Here is a 14,070-nt window from a genome sequence, read left to right as displayed (position 1 = left end):
CAATATTATATTTTTCTATTAGGTACTCATGAGTCATGAAGAGATTTACCGGTACTCCTATAAAATTTCTGTTTATAATATTGGTGTGTATTATATTCTGTCAATATGCAATATAATTATTATTATTAGAGATACTTATTTATTAATTAATATATTTAATATTTTGGATTTTTATTTTTATTTTCATATTACTAATTTTTATAGAATTGAAAATATTTTCACAATTTCACCTATTGTTTAGGAATAAAATTAACTGAACGTGTCAATAAAATAAATTGACTCATAAGTTACTGAATAACATGAAAAAAATTTAACTGGTTTAGTTAGAAGTTACTTAAAGAAAAAATTAACTTTAACTTTTTAACTCCATAATAGCCTTGATATAGTTTATATCATGACTAAATAGATCTATTCAATCTAGTCATGGTTGATATTATGTTTTTCGTACACTGATAAGTGTGCAAACTGCAAGTAGCAACATAAGCACTGCGCATAAGTTCTAGACAGTGGCATATCTTGGGTAATTTATCGGAGGGGGGTGGGGTGGGGGGCTTGGGACCCCCCCCCCCCCCCCCGAAAATAATTGGTCACCGTTCGTAGGGTAATCAAATATATTTGGGGGAGTGGCTGAAGCTCCACTATATATTTTCAATATTATGTAATTCCGAAGGAGGCACTGCCTTTTAATATATCTATTATCTGTATATTATGGGCTATTAATAATAAATAGCAAGTAGTCAATTTCAACATTTTTCTAAGGGTCAATTCATGATGTAGAGAATTTATTAAATTCAATTTAATATATATAAGTACTTAAGGTACCTCACTTAGACCATAATAATATATTCATATACATAAGTATTAGTGTATTACATAACGCAAACATCGTATACTTGAATACCTACTTGATATGTCATATTTAACTATCTATAAGTTGCACAACACAATTAAAGATAATCGTAGGTTAGGTTAGAGGTTAGAAGTATCTTTAATTGCATCACAATTCACAGTGCGAAAAATGCGGGAATTTATTACAGTGTAATCTTTATTATTCCAACTTATAGTACTTACAGTCAACACTGTTAGATAATTACTAATATTCCTTGAGTTTTTGTTGATAAATTTATTTTTGGAAATAAATAAATAATAAATATTAAATTATTATAAAATAATAAGCCTCCTTGGGATTAAATTCTTATCCAGCAGGCAGTAGCCAGTAATTGAAATTGAACAGTCAATAATTCATGTGTCCATAAATTAATTGCTTATATTGATTATAAGATATTTTAAATTCTTATTTCTTACCAATAATGAATAGTTGTAAATTGACAAAATTCCATTTCTTCCGAACAGTAATATTCTAAATTTTTCATGTCTTTAAAAGACCAAATTTAATATTTTATACAACTAGTACGTTATCTAATATTAGTTTGTACAGAAAAAAAAAACACTACGATAAATATTTTGGTAAGTTTAATAAATATATGTTGTTAATAACTGTGTTAAACCATGTTAATTAATTTGTATCAGTGATTTCATTTTTACATATTAAATAATATTACGGTGTTTACTTCATGAAAGTTTCAAATTGTATCAACATTATTGAACACCTATGGTATGCTTGAGCAGGCCCCCTCATAAAATGATTGGCCACTGTACTAAATGTTTTTGCAGGCCCTATACAAAACCTCCAATTATATTATGCAACACATTTCAAATGATACAAGTGTCCTACACACAATTGTTACTTAATATATTAAAATATTGACATTTATATCATAAAATATTATTTATTATAAAATAGGTATTCTTATCAAAACTTAAATTACAAATTCATTTAAGCGGGCCCCTAAAATAGCCAGGCCCAACAGCCTTGTAGTGACTCTAAGCTCTAAGCAATATGAAATATTAAAAAGTGTAGTAATGTGTTATATTAAAATAATTTTATGATATACAATTAATTATGTAAGAATATATATATTTTATTATACCAAAAATTTTTACTAATACTTTAAGTATTGATTTATTTAGTTAGGTACATAGTATAAGCCAAACAACAATGCACTTAGACCACAGAATTAGACAGTGGTTGAATTGGGAGAGGACACAGGGTGACTGGGGTGCTCTTAATTTTTCTCCATATTATAGATACCTCTTTATTATATCCATCAAGGAATAGGGTTACTATAAAATTAATTTTCTTTGGAACACTAATTGTTCAACTTCATTTAGAGTCCATCTTTATTCTTTTTCACTTCAACCACTGCATTTACATTAATAAAAAAAGTAGGTACCTGTTGTGAAATATGAAATAATAAGAAAAATATTTTTGCCTTCTTTTCTCTTGATTATTTTTCATCATTATTAATAAAAAAACCATTTGTCCATACAATTATAGTGTTAAATGACTATTTTTGATAAATACAATTTTCTGCTCTTTATATATCATTATACATATTAATATATTTATTTTAAAACACTGAATCTCATTGGTAGTGTTTGAAAAAAAATTTTCCATTGTATTTAAATATTTCTAAGCAAACTCCTATCTGACATTTATCTAGGACAAAATTCTTTATATTTTAGAAAAGAAATTGTAATTTACTGCAGTTGCTCAAAATAGTTGATTATTAAAAATAATTTTTTGAAATATTTAGCTAAAATATTGTAATTACTATTAAATTTTATATTTTTATATGAATTTCAGTTACCGAACGCAAACTAATTTGTGATTGTGGATGAATAAATATTATGAAATAAAATTAAACATTGAGCTATAATATTAACTTTAAATATTCCTATGCAAAAGTAAAAGTAAAGTTATATTTAATGGAAACATCGACCATGGATGAATTGTGTGATAAAATGACAGTCATAAATGTTGCACCTTGTAATCTTGTAACAAATTATGAACAACTAGAACTATTATCAGAATCAGAACCTGAAAAAGTATTTGCTTTTCTAATAAATAACAATAATTTCAAATATACATTGAATAAATGTGTAGATATTACAATACTCATACATTTGATGAACATATTTTCAAAAGTAAAATTATTACAATTAACCCAAATAAAATCTACTGCTTTAGATATGATATATAATTCAAAATATTTGGAACACTTAAATAACTCTCTTATTGATGTTAATAAACTTGAAAATTTATTCAGTGATATTAAACTACAAGAATTTTTTATTAACTGTAAAACTATATTAGAAATTATTGCAAATCCAAAATCCAAAGAATTATTAAATGATATAATACAATTTATTCAACCCATATTAATTGAATCAAGCCCAACGGATATTCAAGAATTAATTTTGATAAATGATGATTCAAAGACTGAAAAAATGTTGAAAAATGCTGTGCATTATGATGTCAAAAGATGGCCTCAATGTTATAAGTCCCTTTCTATTTATCCTGTAATCTCAGATATTACTGCAAATAAAGTAATTTTGAGTCCAAGTATAATGAAAGGAAGTTATGATAATATAGAACATTACATTGACGTACAATTTCGTTTACTTCGTGAAGATATTTTAGCTCCAATGCGAGAAGGTATTCAGTCCTATAAAACGATGAATAAACTTAACCAAAAATGCGTTACAAAGATGCCAAATATGCGTATTTATTTTGAAGCAAAGATTACAAAAAAGTATTATAAAGAAAAAGAAACTTTTTTAGTACATTTTTTCACTAAAGAAGATTGCTCAATTAATTCAAAAAAATTTATGTTTGAATCACTGTTGGTATTTAGTGATGATAATTTTAATTCAATGTTTTTTGCTACAGTTATAAGAATGAATCCACAAATAGTATCACCAATAAAAACATTATCAATTCAGCCTTTGGGTGATAAATCATCAATTAAATTGAATTCTTCTTATACTATGGCTGAATCTGATGCATATTTTTTACCTTACATGCATAGTATGAGTGTTTTGAAGACATTTGACCACTATAACTTTCCAATGAAATCGTATATTGTATATGGAAAAACTAAACCTAAAATTCCGGCATACTTAAAATATAATTCAAAAATATACAATATTAATGGTTCACAGTTTAATATTTTAAATGATGAACTTTGGCCTGATAACAAGGTTCTAGGACTTGACTGTGCTCAAAGAATGGCATTTAAAGCGGCATTAACTGAAGAATTTACTGTAATTCAAGGACCTCCTGGTACTGGAAAAACATATATTGGTCTTAGAATAGCCAGGAGTATTATAGAGAATATGTATGAAACAAATATACTCAGAAAACCAATTGTAGTTGTTTGTTATACAAATCATGCTTTAGATCAATTTCTTGAAGGTTTAATTAATATCACTAAAAAAATAACAAGAATTGGTGGTGGATGTAAATCTGTTGTTTTAAAATCGCATGTATTAGCAAATATTAAGTGTCCTTCAGCACTATTGCATTTGAGTAAATCATATGTAGTCGGACTCACTACTACTGGAGCTGCAATGAGACATTCTCTGTTGTTGGAACTAAAACCCCCTATAGGTTAGTTGAGATATTTATTTTATAAGTATGTTGTTAGTAAATTAATATCAAATTTATTATTATGCTATTATTTTTTATTTATTTTAATTTTAAACATTAAAACATAATATTTTCAATACAGAAATGTAGTTATATTTAAATTTAATATTATTAATGATGATTAAACTCTGTTGCTAAAATTATCTTATATTAATAAAATATCATAACCAAAGTTGATGATTTTTAAATAATAAATTGAAAAAAGGTATTAAAATGTCTTGAGTATTTACTATTTCAATAAAATCTAAGGCATTCAAATTTATACCGGCTTGCTGTTAGTTCATGTATATTAGTATAAGTATATGATATAAATACCAAAATATTAAATTAGATATAGAATTTTCATTAATACTAAATTAAATACTAGATTTTTTTATTATTATTTGCTATATATTATATTATTTTAAAATTTGCAGTTATTGTGGAAGAAGCTGCTGAAGTCTTAGAGTCACACATAGTTGCGTCCTTAACTGAATCTTGTCAACACTTAATTTTAATTGGTAATTATTATACTTGCATACTAAATTTAAATTATTATTAAATTCTTTTTTTTTTACAAGTTGACTGCCATGCGGCCGCCGGCGTCCGTATAAAAATAATTAGGTATTGATAATTTTTAGACCGCCGGCTACCGCACCATATCATTCGTAGGAGATCATACAGCCGCGGCCTACAGTAAATTAATTTGGATTAATATTATTAACTTTTCCGAGGCGCTACAATAATGATTTTGAAATTACTCTGTGGCGTAGTGGGAATAATTGCAATTTTTTTGATGTAATAAACATATGTTAACATTTTTTTTGTATTTTAAATTTTTTTTAAAAATTCAAAAGTATATAATATACAAATAACATTTTATAATGATACTGAAAAATGTCTTAGGCGTACCCATGATAAATATTCTTGGCCACATGGCAGTCAACGTGTTAAGTTTATGTTTATATAGATTAAAAAAATATTTTTACTGTCTTAAATGTTTTTTAAATTTAATTATTTGAGTATTTATTTCATATATTAAATAAAATGTCTATTATTTTCTTATGGCAGAAACTTATTTACCTTTAAAGGTATATCTGTAAACAAAAAAAATGAGTAATGTTTTAATAAAATGCTTATTTTTCTAACTTATATATTTTCAAATGTAAAATATTCATTTTAAATATAGATAAATTAAACTTTGTATTCATCAAAACTATAATATAATGTTAGTATAAAATTGTGGTATTTTATGATAATTTATTGAAATATATGTATATTATTCATAGGTGATCATCAACAACTGCGTCCAAGAAATGCATCTTATACACTTGCAAAACGGTTTAAGTTTGATGTTTCATTATTTGAACGTATGGTAAAAAATGGATTTCCCTGTTATACCTTAGCCACACAACATCGAATGCGACCTGAAATATCTGCTTTAATGAAACCTATTTATCCTTTCTTAATGGATCATAAATCAGTTAAACATAGAAGTGATATTGGTGGTGTTAATAAGAATATGTATTTTATTCACCATAAAGTAAATGAAGAAAAAGTAAGTAATATTTTAAATTATTGGGTAATAACTAGGACACAACTAATTTAGTACTAAGAAGCAAGTAAAATTATTTGCCTCATTGCACTAAAAAATTATTTTATAATTTATAATTATTGTTAAGACTTATAATTTTAAATTTTACCAAAAAAAATATAATTATATTTTGTACAATTATATTATATATCATTGTATTGCACTATAAGTGCTTGTTTTAAATTTTCAAAATTGAACCTACTTCAATTTGGAGTTAATAAGTTCTTATATCTGGAAAAACTATTTTCCACGTCAGTTGATTAAGCAGAGAATACTTAGCAATAAATTGGAGCAGTAGAAGAAAAGTTATAAATGCAACAACAAGTCTAATAGACACATTTTTTCCTCTATGTTGAAATCAAAACCTGGTGTTTTGAGTAGGGCAAGTATAGGGAATGAGTCCAATATGTGGTGAATACTATATATTATATAATTTATCCATTATATACTAATTCAAACATAATAATGTTATTTCTACTAATTGTAAAATTGAGTTCATACCCATTTCATTCTAATAAATAAATAAATATTGCATTAATTAATTAAGTTTCATATATTTTTATTATGTCCTTTAGGAAATTGGTTCTAATAGCCACAAAAATATTCACGAAGTAAAATTTTTTATGGAATTTGCCAGATATTTGACAAGTCAAGGCTATCGTCAAAATCAAATTACTATACTAGTCACCTATAGAGATCAATTATTAGAATTTCAAAAGGTAATTTAAATAATTTAAAAAAGATTATTTTTTTTATGTATTTTTATGTTATAACTTATTTATAATTTGAGTAATGTTCATAATTAATATGTAAAACATAGGTTGTTGTGTTTAAAAAATTACAAAAAAAATTTTTTATTTATTCTATACAATGTGTTGATTAAAATTGTTTAAATTAAAAAAATTTCTTAAGTTAACTAATAAGTGAGACAGTATAACATTTATGAGCGAAAGGTACCATGACAAAATCCGGTCATTCTTGTATTCCTCTTATACCTCATATCGCCACTACCTGTTACACATAATTTAACCGATAGTAACGCGCAACAGCGGATTAGTAGGCAAATATATGTCTGTTTATAAAAGTATTTGCTCATAAGGGGGATATGATCGTTCAGGCAGCAGTGTAGAGCTCGGTCTGCATGTGCAAAACGGTACCTTTCTCTTGTGAGACAGACAATATAATTGTACATTTTTAGTTAAACAGTGAAGTAACTTATTTTTCTCTCTACTATAGGTTTTATGGTAAATATTTCAATGTTATAGATTTGCTAAAATGTCATGTTGATCAATTAAAAATAGTATTTATAGATTTACATATATTTTGTGAAATTCACTAGTATTAAAATTATTGTATATAATATGTAATATTAATTTTTTTTTTTTTGTATTTGATGGCTTAGATTCAAGAAACAAGTTTTTTCTTAGAAGATTTTAGAATTGAATGTGTTGATGGCTACCAAGGAGAAGAAAATGATATTGTTCTGTTGTCTTTAGTACGCAGTAACATTGATAATAAAATTGGGTTTTTACACATTCAAAATCGCATTTGTGTTGCTTTATCTAGAGCTAGAGATGGATTATATATCATGGGAAATATGGATAATCTTATACATTCATCGATATGGAAAAAAATTAGCCAAATACTAGTTGATCAACAAGCTCTTGGTAGGAAACAAAACTAATATTAAGTAAGTCTTTTTATATTTTGAATAATGCGACAAAAATTTATTTTTAGGCAATAAATTGACTTTACATTGTCAAATCCATAAGGATTATATTAACACAGTTTGTGATGGTAGTGATTTCGCTAAAGTTGGGTGTTCAAAAGTATGCAACATTAAAATGGATTGTGGTCATCGATGTCCACATTTTTGTCATTATCGTGATCAATCTCATAAAACCTTATATTGTTGTAAAAAGGATTTTACAAAGTAATTTAAAATTGGAATGGAAAACATTTAAAATTATTAACTATTTATTAATTTTTTAGGATATTACCCTGTGGTTTCAAAATAAAAATGCAATGCTGGATGAGATTTTTAACTTTTGAATGTCCTCTATAAGGTACACTTATATATTTTTTAAATTTATTTTTTTTCGTAAATTTATTTACATTATTATTCAGGGCAGTAATAATTAATAAGCATTATAATTTAGTATTTAAGAGAACAGGAGGAGGTATCTTATCACATTATTATTGTATTTTTTATTTATCTTTGAATTTACTTTTATTAACAAAAATGCATGCTATAATCTAAAGTTATTAGTGATACACTACATAAAATGATTTTACAAAATTTGTTACATAATATAATATTAGACCATAGTCAATAAAATAAAAAAAATTTTGACATTCTAAACAAAAAAATATTCATAAATTACGCATGGACAAAAAATTGAAAGTAAATGCAACTATTTTTCCATGATAATATATTATTTCTATTTATCCCATCAGATGTAGCGTGTAGCCTGTACCAAAGATTTGTTTTCCTTATAAATATTTATATATTTTTAAATGTATGTGCCATATTTCTACTATATAATATTAACTAAAAGCTATTAATATAAAATGAACCAATAAAATCTCTATAAATAAAAATAGAATATTTATTTATTTTTATTTTATTTGTGAGTTGAAAAAATATACATATATGAGTTACCCATTACAAACCCTCTACTTGTTGATGTTTTCTATAATATTTTTTATTTTTATTTTTAAATTGTTTAATATATTACCCACAATAAACTGCTATGTTATTACAATATGGACTAGTCAATTTTATGGGTCAATGATTTTTGTCACAAAATTAGATTTGTAATTAAAAAACTGTGTAAGTTATTCCTAATGCCACATTAATTTCATTACAAAGATCAGGTCTATAAAATTGATTGATGAATTTCATAGTTCACATACAAATTCAACAGTATTAAAAATAACCAATATATAATTATATAATTATTTGAAATAAATTATTTATCTAATCCAAATGGTTGGTTTATAATATGTAATTTTAAGATTTATAAAGTAATTATTGAATAATTAAACAACCCGTATTCTCTATGGTATACTTTAAACTGAAGGAAGCGTTGAAGGATTTAAATTTTATAATAATATTGAATTTATAAATTATTTAAGAAAATAATTTAAATTTACTAATTTACATATCACTTTCTGAAGTGTGCTTTTGAGGTTTCAATTAATTTTATACTTATAGTCTGAAACATTTTATTAGTAAGCAGAATGTGACACACTTTTATAATATGATTGTCAGCAATACATCTTATCATTTTTGATTCCTGAAAAATTGTATAATGGGAAGAATGATTGATTAGGTAACTTCCATGGTGTATAATTATTAAATAATGTGAGATATTTTAAAATTTTTCTTAAACATTTTTTAGTTTAACAGTTAATTCCCAAATTAAATAAAAAACATGATCAATATCAATTAATAACCTTTTAAACTAAAAGTTATAAGCTTATTACCTTTGATTATTGAATTTATTAATTTAATATTGGTTGTTTTTTATTATTTTACAGGTATTGTCTACTTTTTGAAAAACTTAAACTTCTAAATTATATTGTACCAATTATTGTGTTGAAACTAATAGTTTACAATTCATCATAGACATATCACCGACATATTTAAGATATTAGATATTACTTTAAAACTGTTTCCTTACCCTGGGATCCGTTGTTAATTTACGAAATAAAAAGCATCTAATAGCAATTATATCCAATTATTTAAAATTTGATTGTAAAACTATTCATGTATATTTTTTTTTTTTTAATTAAATTATTTGATATTGTTTGTACCTAATTATTGTGTTCGTAATGTATATAAGTATATTTTTTTTAAAGAAACTAGTTAAATATTATGTATATTCAAATTGTTTAAATTTACACCATTCTAGCTTAAAATATATGATAGTAGTTGCTGTAAAACAATTTAGTCTTGTAAAGTATATTTGAGTAAAGTGTTTAAATTTCCAAATTATTAAATTTGGTTTAGTTTTTACAGTGATCTCATCTTAATGTTTTTAATATTTTAAATTCTGAACGAAGTGATGAATGTATTGATTTTACAATGATGTGTGTTGTTTTTTTTTTGTTTTTTTTTGTATCTGTGTACAACATAACTAGTCGAAATAATGCTTTAATTTCAAACTTTGGGGGTGGTTTCTGATGTAAAAGTGAATATCCTTGGTGCATTATAAAGGTCAAAATTACACATTTTCCAACAGTTTAAAAAAAAATTGATTTATTAATATGGTTGTAATTCAAAAACTAATCACTGTAAATACTTGAAATTTTCACCAAATGTTTAAGTTAGCGTTATCAATAAAGTTTAATTTTCAAAAATTGTTGACATTTTTGAGTTATTTATAGACCACTGAAATTTTCGATTTTTTTAAGAATTTTTTTTGAAGTGTCGGTAAAAAAAATTTGGATGACCAAAAAAACTTGAAAATTTAATAAAAGGTTCCTTATGAGTTGTTCTTATTGTAGCTAAAAAAAATTGAAAATCGTTAGTCACAATTATTTTTTTATAAGCGTTGATAGTTCAAATTTTTACGAAATCTGTCGAAAACGCGAAAATTTGCAAGCAATTTTGAAGTTGAAAAATCATAAAAATTTTCGTGTTTATAACTAAGGACTAAAAATGCAACACTAAGTTTTCCTTCAAGTAGCTATAGAAAAAACTTGAAGCATCATTAAAGGAAAAATTTTAAGTGCGTTTGAATTTTAATTTCTTATGAAATCGCGTAACGATAATGATTCATACTGAAACGGTTTTAAATATTTGTTATTTTTCAAAAATTATAAGTCGTAGATACTTGAAAATTTTACCAGTTATTTAGATTGGCATTTTCTTTGCATGATTTAATTTTTGAAATATTTTGACTTTTTCGAGATATTTATAGACAACTGAAATTTTCAATTTTTCTGAAAATTGTTTTTTGAACTTTTGAAGTGTCCATAAAATTGTTTTACCCCTATCAAAATACTTGAAAATTTAATACAAAGTTCCTCATAAGTTATTCTTATAGTGATTAAAAAATTATAAGAATACATAGGCACAATTTTTTTTTATTAGCATTTAAGTTCAAATATTGACAAAAATTCGTCAAAGCCATGAATATTTGCAAATTATTTTGTAGTTCAAAATTCATAAAATTGTTTGTATTAGTATCTAAGGTGAAAAAATTCAACAGTTTTCCATAAGTTTTGCTTCAAATAACTAAAGAGAAAATTTGAAGCGTCATTTAAGGAAAAATGTTTTGATCATTTGAGTTTTAAATTTCTATGAAATCGGGATAACGATTTATCCTCAAACGAGTCAAACAAATCATCTCCGTTCAGAATCGTTTTTCGTATACAATGACACCTATTATTGGCTTATTGCATTCAAATCTAACCTACCCTAGTCAGAGGTCCACCCCATCACCTAATGTACAGCAGAGCAACATCCACTTACCCGATTTTTTTTTTGTATTCTTACTTATTAAGTAATTAAAGAACTAAATTTTTTAGAAAAACTTATATTTTTTCATTTTCATTTTATCCTAATGTAATTAGTTTGAAAGATAACAATATAGTTTTTTTAATATCATGTTGAAAACATAACATTTGATGATGTGATGCAATTTTTATCAATACTACATTAAAAAAGGAATTAACCAATTTTGTCACACATATCTCATAAACAGGACTCGAGACAACACTATTAAAACTGCTAAATTTGGTTTGGCTTTGCTTGTAAATTTTTAATTAACTACCTATTTAATATTAACTGCTTACTCGAAGATACATATTATATTAACAACTTATCACACTTTTACAGCACCTACAACCATTTACCCAAATAGTAAAATGTAATAAGTAATAGGTAATGAGTACATATCAGTGTTACACAAAACATTTGTATTAGTATAGGTAAAGGATAATAATTATTTGTATATGAAACATAAATACAAATAATACGACTAATAAATCATAAAAATTAAGATCATCTATATTGGTATAGCTGTTAGCTACCTAATTGTTATTAACATAGTACTGATAATTAGTATAATTTATTTCAAGTACCAATATTTTTGTTTACTTGTTTTGAAATTGCTCAAGAAGCTTAAAATAGATTTTAAGAGCATCTAGCCACACATAGCGGTTGGACCGTGAATGGTTCAACCGCCCGGATACCCAACACATATACGCGGCCGAACCGCGTGCGGTCATAACAAAAAAATATATTAAAAGTTATTAGAATATTATGATTATGAAACTTAGTCGTCTGAGTGTCTTCAAATAACCAAGTAAATTTACTAAAAACGACTGAAATGTAAAAATAAAATGTCTATAGGTAATCCATAGCCAATATAGAAATAACTAGTATTTCATAGTAATAATAACAATCAATAGTAGGTAGTTATATATTTTTGATGTCCCAAAATTAATTAAAATCAACGAAATATACATAACTATCAAAATTAAACATATATTATAGCCATTGCTCCCATGGCCCCCCTTGTAACCGCGCCTGATAGGTAATAGGTATTAGGTAACATAGGTAATATATGAAATGTATGAATAATATATATGTATAAAAAAAAAATTTTAAAAACAAACATTTTGTTGAAACAATTATAATTAATAAATGAAAAAAAACATAGGTAATATAAATATGTATTATTATGTATTAATATATTATACTTATTCATGTAACATCATAATAGTATCATAAATTATAGTTGAAATGATTGAAATGAAAAATGTATTAAATTAATATCTTCAACTGTATTATTATGTGAGGCACTTTAAAATGTTATAATATTACCTACTTACCTTAACCTTACGTATTTCTAGTCTCCGGAGTTGATTATAATTATAATTGGGTTCAAATACAGGATACTATTCGTGGCCCTAGATCGCATTTGCTTATAAACATAATTTAAAAGTATGTACCTTCTAATAAATCTAAAGAACACCCCATCTCATACATAATTTTTAATTTTCAATATGTCATCCATTGTATTTGTATACGTATATATATTTTATTAATTTATGTAGTAATAAAATATTTATCTAGTTTTTTCCTTGATGACTGCTACATAATATTATGATTATATTATTCACAGTTTCAAAATGAGATTAAAGTTACCAACAACTTTAGCCTTTAGGCCTCACAATTGGAATTATTTTTTGTATTTAAACTTTGAATAAACGAACCGCGTCAAATAACGCCGAACGGACTAATTCAAAACAATGTGATTTGATCATTCGGGTTCAACCGCAACATGTTGTGGTCGATTTTTCAACCACGAAAGTGTGAACGCGTATCAGCCGGTTGCGTTTAAAAATTAAAATCAAACAATTTGAATTTGTTAGGCGGTTCAAGTGGTTCAACCGCTGCGGCTCAGTCGCCATGTATGTGGCCATATATGTTGACTTTACCGTTATATTTAAGGTTTTTTCGTGTTTTTGTTTATAATAATTTTCAAGTGTTCTGCTATATTCAAGAGACCATTTAAATGAATCGCTGAAAAATAAGTCCCAATGTAAAACATCCTATCTTTAATAATATAGACTTGATTTTAATTGTTATACCTTTTATTCGTGTACCTAATAGTAGCGGAGGACACATTTTTAATGAGGGGATTCGAATGAGTACTTCGGTGGTTATGGAAACATTTAGGTTCATCACTTAGGGTTTGAAGTTTTAGGGTCAAAATGTAGAGAACAATTTGTAGACGTAGGAAGGTGCATTTGTTTTCTTCATTTAAGCAAGTTTTTTCTCATAAGTTAAAATTAAATTTATTAAAATAAAATAGTTAATAGCAAATTTTAAGTGTAAAACATTGAGGTTTTTTTCTTATCATTTTATATTGTATTTTAATATATTATATACAGACTACAAGACATTAATTACTCTTTAGAATAATAG

The 14,070-nt window shown here is 25.3% G+C and overlaps 1 protein-coding gene across 1 annotated transcript; it reads left to right on the top strand.

Annotated features, from left to right (window-relative positions):
- The first annotated feature begins 1,188 nt into the window (after positions 1–1,188).
- On the top strand, positions 1,189–10,130 carry LOC107172739 (NFX1-type zinc finger-containing protein 1-like). Its single transcript, XM_089221162.1, has 9 exons — positions 1,189–1,467; positions 2,708–4,513; positions 4,969–5,052; positions 5,821–6,089; positions 6,701–6,844; positions 7,528–7,792; positions 7,863–8,058; positions 8,118–8,191; positions 9,669–10,130. The coding sequence occupies exons 2-8, from the start codon at positions 2,830–2,832 to the stop codon at positions 8,188–8,190; spliced, it is 2,715 nt and encodes a 904-aa protein (XP_089077288.1). The 5' UTR covers positions 1,189–1,467; positions 2,708–2,829; the 3' UTR covers position 8,191; positions 9,669–10,130.
- Positions 10,131–14,070: the final 3,940 nt, after the last annotated feature.

Source organism: Diuraphis noxia, unplaced genomic scaffold, assembly GCF_037042655.1.
Source record: "Diuraphis noxia isolate RWA-SAM2 unplaced genomic scaffold, SU_Dnox_SAM2 contig0002, whole genome shotgun sequence".
Lineage (NCBI taxonomy): Eukaryota > Metazoa > Arthropoda > Insecta > Hemiptera > Aphididae > Diuraphis > Diuraphis noxia.
The sequence above is the reverse complement of the archived record's forward strand: the minus strand, read 5'-3'. Positions and strand labels throughout refer to the sequence as shown.